The sequence below is a fragment of the Megascapheus bottae genome, chromosome 17, assembly GCF_031878675.1.
Source record: "Megascapheus bottae isolate mThoBot1 chromosome 17, mThoBot2.hap1, whole genome shotgun sequence".
NCBI classification, from domain to species: Eukaryota; Metazoa; Chordata; class Mammalia; order Rodentia; family Geomyidae; genus Megascapheus; species Megascapheus bottae.
The window spans coordinates 3911061-3925085 of record NC_143525.1 but is presented as its reverse complement, the minus strand read 5'-3'; the positions used below and the strand labels follow the sequence as shown (position 1 = coordinate 3925085).

General features: G+C 46.8%; 1 protein-coding gene across 4 annotated transcripts in view; it reads left to right on the top strand.

The window, feature by feature from the left end:
* Positions 1–14025, top strand: part of Tom1l2 (target of myb1 like 2 membrane trafficking protein) — a 135644-nt gene that overhangs the window by 110581 nt on the left and 11038 nt on the right. For 2 of the 4 annotated variants that reach the window (XM_090349409.1, XM_090349406.1), the window contains 6 exons: positions 195–328; positions 2704–2752; positions 3454–3577; positions 6646–6763; positions 7751–7826; positions 10805–10867. In XM_090349409.1, coding sequence (XP_090205535.1) covers positions 195–328; positions 2704–2752; positions 3454–3577; positions 6646–6763; positions 7751–7826; positions 10805–10867 — 564 coding nt within the window. The remainder of the gene's footprint in view (positions 1–194; positions 329–2703; positions 2753–3453; positions 3578–6645; positions 6764–7750; positions 7827–10804; positions 10868–14025) is intronic. The other 2 variants (XM_090349408.1, XM_090349407.1) reach the window with 1 other exon arrangement.

Below are 14025 nucleotides of genomic sequence, written 5' to 3'. Positions count from 1 at the left end.
ATTTATCCCTCTACTTGTTTCCTCAGAAGCAGGCGGTGGGAGCTGATACTTTGCATTCTCTGCACGTCTGGTTTTATGAACAAGCATGTACTCCTTCCGTGACTTTAAAGAATCAGTACAAATCTTTTCAAAGGCAATAGAATGTGACAAAAAGCATTCCCAGCAGGCTGTGCAGAGGTGTGTGTGTTCCCTAGGAGCTAAACAGGACCTGCCGGGCCATGCAGCACCGCATCGTAGAGCTCATCTCCCGCGTGTCCAATGAGGAGGTCACCGAGGAATTACTGCACGTCAATGACGACCTCAACAATGTCTTCCTCCGCTATGAGAGGTGGGGGCCAGGAGCCTTTTTTTTTTCTTCTTCTTTCACTTGAAAAGATTGTTGCCATAACATAGAGATTTCTTTCATAAGCAAGGGGGAGGGAAAGAAAGAGAGCTGGGAAAAGATTAGAGTTGGAAAATACTCATCAGAGATGCTAATTTGTTCCCCCAGATGACAGAGAAAAATGCTTCTTGTTCTCCTGAGAACTGAGCAGCAGGTAGTTGATGTGCAGAACTCAGCTCTGCCCTTTGTAAGCCTCAAGCTGCTCTACCTTTTCCCCCCACCACCAGCCCAGCCGCAGGGAGGTAGAGCTAAGACTGGGAGTGGGAGGGGTTGTCTGGGCCCCGGGAGCTGCTACACCTGCTCCTTTGATGATCTTTTGAATTTGAAAAGGATTAAAGGGGGGGGGGTGCCTCTCTACCAAGAAAAAGGATTTCCTCTTTTCCATCCTGGAAAAAAAAAAAAAAGAGATCTTTGTAAATGTCAGCCTGTCTAGAGTGTTCTGGGGAGAAGCAGGCAGGGTGGGAGTGCCAGAGTGCTGCTGCTCCATCACTGCTACTCAAGAAACACTCTCCTTTCAGTTCTTTCTGCAGCCATATCACTTTGAGGCTTGAAGTAACAAGCCTGCAAATCCATCTCCTTTTCCAAAGCACTTTTGGGGGGACAGTTCAAAATGTCTCATCTGGACCTAGTTCTAAATACAATGCTAAGCACAGCTCCTATCCCTGCTCCTGTTGACCCAAAGTCAGGCCCAGAAAAGACCTTGACTAGGCCCCAGAGGACCTGCCAGCAGCCTAAATCCCCTGGAGATTTGCAGTCTCTGCACACCAGCTTACTGCGTTGATTTGTCAGAAGAACAGGATTTGGCATCAATTAGGGTCAGAAGACAGATATGTATTTGCAGTATTCTTTGGGGGCTTGAGAATGATGTGGTTGTCAAACCTAGAGTTGTCTTAGCTTCTGACTGTAGCAGTAGAGATTGGTGGCCCTTGTGTTCATCTAACAGATGAAGGCACCTCTGCCAGCAGGATTATGGAAGAGCAGATCTGAAGGTCCTGAATCAAAACCTACCGCCCCCTAGTCTTGCCATGTGGTTTCCTTATACTAGGTGGGCTTGGGTTTTAACAGTTAAAACACTTGTCTTTTTTCCTACCGTTGGTGCTCTACCATTTGAGTTATGCTTCCTTTTTTGCTGGCTAGTTGAGGTGAGAGGTATAGATGAGTCCTGCACAAGCTGGCCATGAACCATAATCCCCAGATCTCAGCCTTCTGTGTAGGTTATGATTATAGGTATGAACTACCAGTGCCCAGGTTTTAATTCATCAATTTACTTGCTTGATGAGGTGGTGTTTTGTTTAGAAACAGGGTCTTGCTATGTAGTGCAGACCAGCCTGAAACTCCTAGTCCTCCTGTTTCTGCCTCCCAGGTGTTGGGATTACAGGTGTTTGTCACCATGCCTGGCCAGACAAGTCTTTCTTAACATCATCCTGGAAACACCAGCCAGACTGTACCTCCTGAGGGAGGATCCTTTGTCCCCAGGCACTTGATGTGGGGCAGGGGGAGGGGCAACACATTATACCTCTCTAAAGCCTGATTTCTCTAACAATGGCTGGAGAAAAATCACTCAGCCTTCTCTTTGCTCATGGCATTTGGAGCTTTTAAATATGATGCAGTGCAGGGTCTACTGTCCCCCTTGTGATCCTCATAACGGCTCATTTCTCCCCCATCTGGTGTGCGGATGGCTTGGTGTGGCAGGAGGAATGCTTTCTGCCCACATGAGCAGCCATACATTCACTATGGATACAGGAGATGCTCTACCATCCTGACAGCCCCCTGATGGGAATGGGAAGCAGCCTAAAGCTCTTCACAGTTCCTGCTGAGCATTTCCTCCAGCTGTGGCCAGAGCCCTGTGCCATCCTCTTCTAAGCTGTTTCTGTTCTACCTGCTCCTTTCTTGCAAAGACTGAGCTAGGGGCATTTTAACCACAAGAGCTAATTGCTCTCTAACAGAGCCCTTTGAAGTAGGGAAGGATGCACAGTTTCAGCCTGGCTTTACGAACAGGAATATGGGAGGCCTGAGGCATAGTGGTTGTGTAACCTCTCCTCCAGAGGTCAGAGGAGGACCAGAAGCTTCTGGTGGCCTCCAGGTCCCAGCCAACCCCTACTCCCTGATAACAACTCAGGGGGAGCTGGAGCACCACACAGAAGACAAAGACAAGACAGAGTTGGTTAAAGCATGCAGTCCACGCCACTCCCCGAGTGGGGCTATTTGGCCCTCTTTATAGGAAACGTGGCCACTTGGGTTCCCTGCAGTCTTCACAAGATCATGAGCATGGCCCCCAGGGCTTCACACACTCCTTACTTCTGTTTTCCCTTCTCTGTTAGGTTTGAGCGGTACAGGTCAGGTCGATCGGTTCAGAACACCAGCAATGGCGTAAGTATCCTTCATACCCACATACCTACTCCACCTCCTGAGGCAGCACCCCCCTCATACACACGGATATTAGAGAGCTACCCTAGTTGGGCCTCACTTTTGGTTGTTTTTTTTGTTGTTGTTGTTTTATTTTTGTCAATCCTGGGTCTTGAACTCTGGGACTGGGCATTGTCCTTGAACTTCTTTTGCTCAAGGCTAGCACTCTACTACTTGAGCCACAGTACCACTTCCAGCTGTTTCTGTTTGTGTGGTACTGAGAAATCAGGGCTTCATGCATGTAAGGCAAGCACTCTACTCCTAAGCCACATTCCCAGTCTTACTATTTTAAAAGAAAAAAAACAAAAACAAAAAACCAGGCATTAAAACACTTAGGTAACTGCAAAACAGGCTCTGTTTAAAGGAAGACAGAGGGAGAGCTAACAGGCACCGCAATGGGATAGCAGAAGGAAACCTGCTTAACGTTCCCAGGAGAGGCTGCCACCCTGGTGACTCACTGAGCCTCCTGTAGGCTAGGAAGGGAGGAGGCTGAGGCATGGGGCTTACTGTCTACCCTAAAGGTAGATAAGGAGGGCTACCTTGCATCAGTGTTGGGCAATGATGAAGCCTTTCCTTAAGCATAGTCCAGCATACGTCTCTACCCACTTTTACCTCAGAACCAACCCAAGGGCTTGGGTCTCATTGCCCATCTCATGTTCTGACAGGTACTGAATGAAGTTACTGAAGACAACTTAATAGACCTGGGTCCTGGCTCTCCCGCTGTGGTGAGCCCCATGGTGGGGAACACAGCTCCCCCATCTTCCCTTTCCTCTCAGCTTGCAGGCTTGGGTGAGTTGTCTCAATATCTCTCTCTTTGTTGGAAGGCTAGAAGACTCTTCTTTTTGGGAAATCTATGTGAAAATATGTTCCTGAGTTCTGGCCAAATATATTACCTTCCGTTCTCTAATTTGAAGTTTAAATCTGTGTTAGAAAGCAGAGATGGGGGAAGTTCCAAGTTTTTGTAAGTTTTCCCTTTATTTTTAAATTTTTTATGTTTTTGTTGGTTATGGGGCTTGAACTCAGGGCCTGGGCACTGCCCCAAAGCTCTTTTGCTCAAAGCTAGTACTCCATCACTTGAACCATAGCTCCACTTCTGGTTTTTCTGGTAGTTAATTGGAGATAAGAGTCTCGCAGACTTTCCTATTCTGGCTGACTTCAAACTGCAATCCTCAGATCTCAGCCTCCTGAGTAGCTACAATTACATGTATGAGTCACTAGCACTGGCTAGTTATTCCTTTAAAAAAAGAAAGAAAAAAAAACCTCTACTTTGTTTTAGTAAAATAATCTCTGAGGTTGAAGTGATTTTTCACTGTTAACTAGACTGAGGATGGCAAATAGGTTTCTCCTCACAAGCTTCTTAGAACACAAGTTGAAAAGGATGCTAAATCCACATCAGGGCCTAAGAGATGAATCTGCGATTGACTGGTAATGTCTGCAGAGGGTTGGCAAACAGGAAAGTAGTAGCGAAGACTTAATTTGCCTTCCTCAAACCATATCAGCAATCTAAAATGTTCCATTATCTGAAAAAGAAAAAATTCTAGTTTCCCCAAGTGAATGTATGCATATGACATATATACACATGAATATATATACAGAAATACATATATTTATATATTCATATGCATATTTATGAATGTATATTTCATTTATACCATATGATACCAACTTATAACAAACACAAAACTATAATATTGACATAACAAGCATGAACCTCAAAATTATGCTATCACGTTTGTTTTTTCTTAATATTTCTCTTTTCAGTGTAATTTCAGCTGAATAAAAGGTTACCTTTTATTTAGTAGCCTGTTATTTGCTGTATATCTCAATATTTACCTATCCACATAGATTTCTTTGCCTTTAATCCATCCAACCACCAGATTTAATACCTAAAGTTTTTTTGTTTGTTTGTTTGTTTGTTTTGTTTTGTTTTGTTTTTGCCAGTCCTGGCCTTAAGTTCAGGGCCTGAGGACTGTCCTTGGATTTTTCTCAAGGCTAGAACTCTACACTTGAGCCTCAGCACCACTTCTGGCTTTTTCTAAGTATGTGGTACCGAGGAATCGAACCCGGGTCTTCGTGCATGCTAGGCAAGCACTCTACCACTAGGCCAAACTCCCGGCCCCCTAAAGTTTTTTTTTTTTTTAATGTACTTTCCTTCCTAAAAATGTCTTGAGACCCACTGGCCATCTCCCCTCTTCCTCTCTAGCCTTCTTCTCCACTCTTTTGTGAGGAGGTTGGCACTTCACACAGCCTGATATTTCAGTCTTCATTCTTTTGTCCCTGTTTTCCTCTTTTCCTCACAGAATAGCCTTACTCACTTTATGTAGACTTCAAATCTCTTTCAACGTCTCAACCCAACTGAAGAAACAAATACTGGCCAGGCACCAGTAGCTCACACCTGTAATCCTGGCTATTTAGGAGATGAAATCTGATTGAGGTTCAAAAGCTAGCCCAGGCAGGAAAGTCCATGAGATTCTTATCTCCAGTTAACCACCACGAAGCTAGAAGTACAGCTGTGGCTCAACTGGAGTACCAACTTGAGCAAAAAAGCTAAGGGACAGCACAAGACCCTGAGTTCAAGCCTCAGTAGTAGTGTATATATGCACATGCACCTGCACGCAAAAAAGCTAAAAGACAACACCCAAGCCCTAAATTCAAGCCCCAGGACCAGGCATGTATGCACATGCGCGCGCGCGCGCACACACACACACACACACACACACACACACACACACACACACACACACACACACAAATATTGAAGTACTCCAAGTGTCTCTCTGCCACCTATTCAGTTCTTGGTGAGCTCCTGAGGCCAAAAACCATGTCAAATTCCACCTTGGTCCCCTTGAGGTATGCTTCTGAACATGGTAGGTGCCTAAGGGGTATCTGCCAAATGAATGAAGCTTGGTACTGATGGCTCAAGCCCATAATCCTAGCTTCAGGAGGCTGAGGTCTGAGGATCCCAGCCCAGGCACTACAGTCTGTGAGACTCTTATCTCCAATTAACCACCAGAAAACTGGAAGTTGCACTGTGGCTCAAGGGGTAGGGTTATAGCCTCGAGCTGAAGAGCTCAGGGACAAATGCCCAGGCCCAGAGTTCAATTCCCACGACCAACAACAACACAAAAAAGAGGCTGAGATCTGAGGATTACAGTTCAAAGCCAGCTGGAGCAGGAAAGTCTATAAGTCTCTAATCTCCAATTAAGCACCAAAAAAGCAAAAGTAGAGCCATGGCTCAAGTAGTAGAGTACTAGCTTTGAGCAGAAACTCTCAGGGGCAGTGCCTAAACCCTGAGTTCAAGACCCAGGGCCAGCACAAAAACAAAACAAATGGAGGGGCCAGGAGTGTGGCCTAGTGGTAGAGTGCTTAGCATCCAGAACCACATACACAGACTAAGCTGGAAGTGCTATTGTGGCTCAAGTAGTAGAGCACTTGCCTTGAGAAACCTCAGGGACAGTGCTTAGGCCCTGAGTTCAAGCCCCAGGACTGGCAAAAAAAAAAAAAAAGAAGAACGAATGGCCCAAGTCCTTAGACACTGTGATTGAGTGAAGATGGGGTACTGTAACAAGGCCATGGTAGAGATGGTGAAATGTGATAGCCCTTGTCCTTGCCTTCTCACTGCTAGCAGCCTCCCTTCTAACTCCACTCTCCTGTTTTTCTTCTTGAACAGCCTTAGGGGCAGTGGCTTTCCTGACTCTTCTCCCCTTTCCCCCAGCCTGTCCCATCTCAGGAGTGCTAAGAACAGCCCTATCCCCCTGTAGACCTTCACCCAGCAGCTGAGATGCTGGCCTTGGAGCCCACCACCAGCTTCATAATTCACATTTTGTTCTCATCTGCCTCTCATTTTGTTGTCACAGACTTGGGAACAGAGAGCGTCAGTGGCACCCTTAGTTCACTCCAACAGTGTAATCCTCGTGACGGCTTTGACATGTTTGCCCAGACCAGAGGGAACTCCTTGGCAGAACAACGCAAGACGTATGTGGGGCCTCTTCCAGTGACTATCAAAAGATATTGGAGGGTGAGGGAGAGTGGACCCAGGCCTGGTCCCAGGCCATCACAAAGAAGCTTTTTATTTACCAGATCCAAGACTGCCAGAAACTTTAAAATATAGCTGTGAGGACTTGGCAGTCACTGCTGGTACTGAATGAATTCCAGCTCCCCTCCTTGCACTCTCCTCTGCCCTTGGGGTTGACCATGGTGTCATTCTTCTTTCAGTCACAAGAGACTATGTTTGTTTCTTTCTTGCCCACGCTGTGAAATAGGCACTGCCTCACTCAAGTTCCTACCTCAGGAGGAGTTCAGACTTGGGAGAGTGCTGGCAGACAGTGACCCAGGACAGGTTCCTAGCAGTAAGATTCAACTGCCTGGTGGGCATGGTAGTGAGGCTGAGGCAGGAAGACCAAGAGATGCCTGATCTATAGCTCGAGACCCTATTGTAAAAAAAAAGATTCAGCTGCCTACAATAAGTGGTCGGGGCAGAGGCTTCTCCAGCAATAATTCTGGCAGGGCTGAGCCATATGGAATTGAAGGCGTTGATTCCAAAATACACAAAGCCCTGTGTTTTAGGCATAGAACATGCTTTGAGCTTTCTATTTGGTATAAAGGTGGGTGTTGCTTATAAAATCAAAATTAATATTACTTTGTTTTATATAAACCCCTTGCTCTGAGAACTTTCAGGGCACATTTGATATCCTGCCATTGAACTCCAGAGAGGTCACTGTATTGTTATTCAAGAGAGGGACCTTGAAACACACAATATCCCAGGTCCTAGAGGAATTTACTGATGAGCTTGTGCTAAAACCCAGCTTCTTTGCTTCAGCTGCAGTGGGACAGCATGAACCCTTAGCCTATACCCAAGTCCAAGGTCACGCAAAGAAGGTGCCAAGGGATAGAAAGTAATTAAAGATCTTCATCCCACCGCTGTGGGAAGAACTCATCTCTATTCCCATCGCTTTTCTCTAGGGTCACCTATGAGGATCCCCAGGCTGTTGGAGGACTTGCTTCTGCATTAGACAGTCGGAAACAGAACTCGGAAGTGGTAGGTCTTCAACTGTTCTTCTGTCCAGGAGGGAAAGGCAAACCATTTGGCAAAGCTGGCTAGATAATTCAGCAGCTGCCTGTTTATGTAGACAGCAGGACATGCTGCCAAAGAGATGCTTAGAATACCTGTATACCACCACATAGTGTTACACTTTGAAGTGACACTCCTGTAATACACAAGAGGAAACCAACCCAGAAAGGCAGCAGACAAACCAAGGGGGTGTCTCAGAGAGCAGAATGTAGGGATTCTACCCTAAGAGTATCCAGCTTCATGGTTCCTGTTCTTCTGTGGGCACATAGGATTCTCCTCACATATGACAGGCCTTGGGAGTGCTCATTGCCCTCATAAGGAATGTGATGACACTTGGCAGTGGTGCCAGTGCTAGTAGAAGGCAGTTTGGTGGTCAGAACTTGTTTGGGCAGTTAAAGAGGTTGGAGGAGCTAGGAGACTGCCCTGGAAAGTTCCAAGCTTAGAAAAAACAAAGCCAAGTAGGGAGACACTTTGAAGTGGAAGATGGCATTTGCATCTCCAAAACGCAGCCAGGATTTCTGTACAATTTTCCATCACAGAAGGGTCTAATACCTTTTTTTTGGGGGGGGGGGAAGTCCTGGGGCTTGAACTCAGGGCCTGAGCACTGTCCTTGGACTTTCTCAAGGCTACCACTTGAGCCGCAGAACCACTTCCGGCTTTTTCTATGTATGTTGGTATCAAGGAATTGAACCCAGTCCTTCGCACATGCTAGGCAAGCACTCTACCAGTAGGCCAAACTCCCAGCCCCTGTCTAAAAACTTCTTACAAGATTTTTCTCTGTGAGCTTGACTAGGAGGTGTATGAATGCGTACATATTTGGACAGGGAGGAGGAGGGTTGTCATGACAACTGTCTAACACAGACAGAACTTGTGCCAGGACCCCCAGGCCCAGCTGAAAGGAGTCAGTACCTACCCATCTACTGGACAGGAAGGTTTGCATAGGGCTGTCTGCTTCCCAAATACCAGTTCCTTGCCTCTTGCAATCCTTATTTAAATGGGCCCAGACAGGCTGTCTGGCTTTTGCCTGATGTCATGGGAAAGTTTGCCCATGAGGAAAGAAACTCCCAAGCTGGCCCAGCCAACTTGTTTTCAAGACGTGCATCCTTTGCACTTGTCACCAGGGGGCGCAGAAGAACTGGTCAGCTGTCTTGAGTTCTCAGCACCTTACTTCTCCACAGCAGGGACCATCAGTCCCATTTGCCATCCATGCAAGTCGTAGCTCATTTTCCCATTATCTAGACTGTACTCTCACCTAACCTTGTATAGAGCACTGGGCTGAGGTCTGCCAGCATATTGCTTTGTGAGGGTGCCCCCTTCTTCTGCCTGGCCCTGGCTTGGCCTGGATTAGCTTCAGCTACCAGCCAGCCTGTTTTCTGTCCATCATGCCAACATGTGTGCTGCCTCACCCCTGCCGTTATCAGTACCCAGGCCTGGTCCAAGTCCAGGAGATGTGGACGACTTCTCACCCTTTACCCTTTGAGTGTGTGGCTTGGCCTGGCTCCTTAATTTCAAAGGTCTTGATGGTTCTAGCAGATTTGCCCCATGGTGGTAGACAGTTTCTCCTGTTACTGTTCACTGGGCCTAGGCCCAGCCTCAGCAAGGTAGCTGGGCATGTGTTGGCTATGTATGTCTGTGTATGTATCTACACATACATAATACGGACTGTCTTGGCCCTTTCCAAGCCATGTTGACCTGGAAAAGAAAACTGGGCTGAGAGAGAAATCAAACATGTTGTGCATTCACACCTCCACAATAAGATCCTATCATGTCAGCTGTCCCTACTTTAAATAATTCTATCACTTAAGAAAAGGTAGTAGCCAGGCATGGTGGCTCATATTTGTAATCCTAGCTACTCTGGAGGCTGAGATCTGAGGATCACAGTTCAAAGCCATCTTGGGAAGGAAAGTCTGTGAGATTATTATCTCCAATTAACCACCAAAAAGCTGGAAGTAAGCCAGATGTGGTGGCCTACGCCTATAATCCTAGCTACTCAGGAGGCTGAGATCTGAGGATCCCAGTTCAAAGCCAGCCCAGACACTAAAGAATGTGAGACTCTTATCTCCAATTAACCTCTAGAAAATGGGAAGTGGGGCTGTGGCTCAAGAGGTAGGTGCCATAGCCTTGAGCTGAAGAGCTCAGGAACAACACCCAGGCCCAGAGGTAGGGCTGTAGCCTTGAGCTAAAAACTCAGGGACAATGCCCAGGCCCAGAGTTCAAGCCCTACTACCCACAAAAAAACAAAATTTAAAGCTGGAAGTAGAGCTGTTGCCCAAGTGGGAGAGTGTTAGCCTTGAGCAGAAAAGCTCAGAGACAGCACCCAGGCCTTAAGTTCAAGCCCCGGGACTAGCGCGCACACACACACACACACACACATACACTAGGGATATAACTCAGTGGTAAACTGCTTACCTAGTATATTCAAGGCCCTAGGTTCCATTCCAAGCACACAAAAATACATGCACACATACATACATAGGTAATAAAAATATACCCAAACTCAGCTCAGCATTCAGGTTAAGAGTTTAGGAAAAGAACATACAGACTACAAGAAAGAAAAGATGCAGGAATAAGAAAAATGTGAAAATACTCTTGTAGACTTGAATTTTTCCATGGGATCCCTTATTCTGGTGTCCCTAAATGCATGAGAAGCAGCCTGGGGTAACTTCTTGTGACCTCGGAGACTTTACAGATGTTCACTAGTTGGTATGAGTATTTATTATCCTGCTGGGATTCATGGCTACTAAACTTTCCTTCTCTTTGCCAAGCAGGTAAGAGGACATTCCTGGGTGGGGGTTGGGAGGGACATCTGGTCACATTTCCTTATAGGACTAACGGTCAAATCTGAATAGTGACTTTTCTGTTTCCACAATTTGTGCTATGATTTCTTTATCATGGGTTTTACTGTGACTTTTCTTTCTGGGACTTTTCTGTCCTTGGCCCAGCAGAGAGGGAAAGGTGGGGACTCTGACCTGGAGCCTATAGACAGCTGGCTCATGTCCCAAGGAATGGTGAGGAGCCACAGCTGAGCAAGCCCGCTGCCCACCCCAGCCCCTTGCCTGTGTAACAGTGCCTTCCTCTTGCCACCTGCCGGGCCCTTATAATCAGATGGGATACAGTCACACTCACTCCTTCCGACAGGGGTGCCAAATTTCCCCTTCCATCTGTATATAATCTTCTAAAGCCCCAGAAACACCTCTGGGTTTTTGCTGGGTCCCCTGGCCCTGGGCCTTCGTAATGTATGATACTAGCAGGAGTGAGGAGAGGGCCCTTCCCTCCTCTTGACTATCTCTAGATCTCTAGAACTCTGGCAGTATTCATTTTTCCAGGATAAGCACCATCACTGTGGCTTGTGCTTGGGAATGGGGACACCATTGTAAGAAAACAGATCCATCATCTGGCCAATCAATGAAGCCCCCTCTGGCCCAATCGGAATTTGGCAGTCCTGGGCCTGGTGGGCTTTTATACTGGTTATTTATGTTCACTTAAGCTCCCCAAAGGACTTGAGGTCTCTTATAGAAATACACATCCACTATTGGGATAGAGTAAAAAGAAGACAGAGTTAGGGGAACTTAATTCCCTCAGCACAGTTAGTTCTTAAGTAAAGGTGCTTTTGTGGCCTAGGAGGGACTGTCTTACCTTATCTATTATTAGCCTTGGAAGAGATGATGACTACATTCCTGGCTGTCTTGGGGTGACCACTTTATCTCCAACACTGAGCCAAAGCTCCTGGTGTATGTGATGGGGCCACAGTAAGTGAGGACAGAGGAGAGCCAGTGACAGACAAGGATGTGTGGGCCTCTGCTTTCTAGGTGGATGGGATGGGAAAGACATAGGACCACTCCTAGGCACTGGCCAAAATGTGGTCAGGAGAAGAGCCAAGACAGGCAGGTGTCCAGGTAGGACCAGAAGGTCCAGGACTGTAGGCAGCACAAAGGCCACTTGCCTATGTAAGAGCTGATGGCTGTGAACAGTGTTACTCAGGCCACCCCAATTACAATAGCAGCACTTTCCCTCTCTCCTTGAATGAGAAAGCAGTGGTTCCCGCGTCACCCCTAAGGTCATTCATCAAAGGGTAGGCTGGCCTCATAGGCTTCTTCAAGAACAAGGTAAGCTCTGACTTTAAAGCAGGTTCCAGGAAACCATGTCTACTTCACTGTCCAAATTGGGAAGATCCAGTCCATATACCCTTGTACCTATAAATCCTGCAAAAAAGGATACTGCCCTTCAAACTACCGAGTGTGGCCTTGGCAGCTCGTGGTAGCGTCTGCCTCTGCCCATGCAGGCTTCCTCCCTAATGCCTGTCCTCATGTAGTGCTCCAGTCTCCAACGTCTCAGAAACAAAACCCAACTAACAGCTAACCTAAGGTGTCTCACCCTCCTGCCTGCAGTTTTTTTAATGATATTCAAATAATTAAAATAATGTTTATTAATTGTTTCACCTTATCTCCCATAGTGTAGAAACCTTGAGTCTTTCCAAACTTCCTGAGTACAAATTCTTACATGGAAACTTTTTGTACTATCGATCGAGACCAGAGGCTTATAGACACTTCCCCACATTGGGCTGGCTGACCTGTTATAGGGTGAGTTTCACAGGTCCTCTGGAAATAGCACACATGAGCTGCACCCTTGCTCTCATTGCACTGAAAATCAAACGGGTAGGTCTTCTTTCTGAGTCTAGGAGAAGCTGTAAAGGAGTGCCTCAGTGGGGCCTTCCTCTCTTGGGACTTCAGCTATCTGGATATCAAAAGTGAGGTGCATTGATAGCCGAATTAAACCAAGATCGGTATGAGCCAGTGCTGGGCCAGTGGCACATCCTTCCCTGTCTCCCTGGCCCCTGGATCTCTCAGCTTCTTCTGGTTGATGATCCGCTGTGGGGGGCAGCTCCTATTTGCAGAGTACAGCCAGGAAGAAGTCCTGGTGAAAACAAACATAAGTCAAAGCAAGAGCAAAAGCAGGTTAGTGAAGAGAACCTATTGCTGCAAAACTTAGCTTAATGTTAGGCCTGTCCAGGACTCTCCTACTTAGCAACCCTAGGAGATGCCCCAGACACAGTGCAGAGAGCACTGTCTATGCTGATCTGATGGCAGTACCTCTTTTCTGTCCTGAGACAAGGTAGCCCTACGTGCCCTCCAAGTAAAAGCCAACAGTAGAGCCAGTGCCTACTGCCCAGCTCTTAATCTGCTTCCCCTGAATGTGAGTTACCTGTTCACTTTGACTATGCAGATGGAGCTCAGTTACCCAGACAATCACCCTGCTCTCCTGCCTTCTTTCTTCACAAGATTCAACTTCAAACTTTAGTCCCCACAGAGCACTGAGCACCTTATACATACTAAGCAAGTACTCTACCACTTGAGCCTTGCCTTTGTAGTCTCCACATCTTTCTTCTTTTTTTGTCTCCCTCGTCCAACACATAGTCTTCTTCAGACTCCTTGAGCCAGCTTGCCATTCACATCAGTGCCATGGTGTTTCAGAGCCAATAGGCCTCCTAACGATTTTCTGGGACAGCCTCTGGTCTGATAGATTGACCTTGAAGCCTCCCAAGGGCTTGAGGACTTGTCCAAAGCCACAGGGCAAAGATACTCAGTCCCCCAAGACTCAGCACCCTTCTGTAGCCAGGACTCTTTCCTTCCCTTCAGCCTAGAAAAGGGAGTTCCTCCCTCTAGCCTCTCTGTTATATTTTTGTGTTAGTATATGTGTTTAGTCTGGGTCTCCTAGCACCTGCATGATTAGAAGGAATTTGACACTGTTTACGTACTCTAGACACTTACAGACCAGAGCAGGCTTATAGCTAAGGCTTTACATCCCAATGCTAGAAAGTCAATCCTATCTCTTTTTTTTTTTTTTTTTTTTTTGCCAGTCCTGGGCTTGAGCTCAGGGCTTGAGCACTGTCCTTGGACTTTCTCAAGGCTAGAGTTCTACCACTTGAGCCTCAGCACCACTTCCGGCTTTTTTCTGTGTATGTGGTACCGAAGAATCAACCCCGGGTCTTTGTGCATGCAAGGCAAACACTCTACCACTAGGCCAAACTCCCTGCAGTCAATCTTATCTTACGTTAGACAATGTCAGCTGGTGAACCAGCATCCTGGCCCCTTAGAGGTTCATGTTCTGAGGCCTGGTTGCCTTCACTGGAAAGTCAGTTCCAGTGATCTGACTTCCCGGGCCTCTG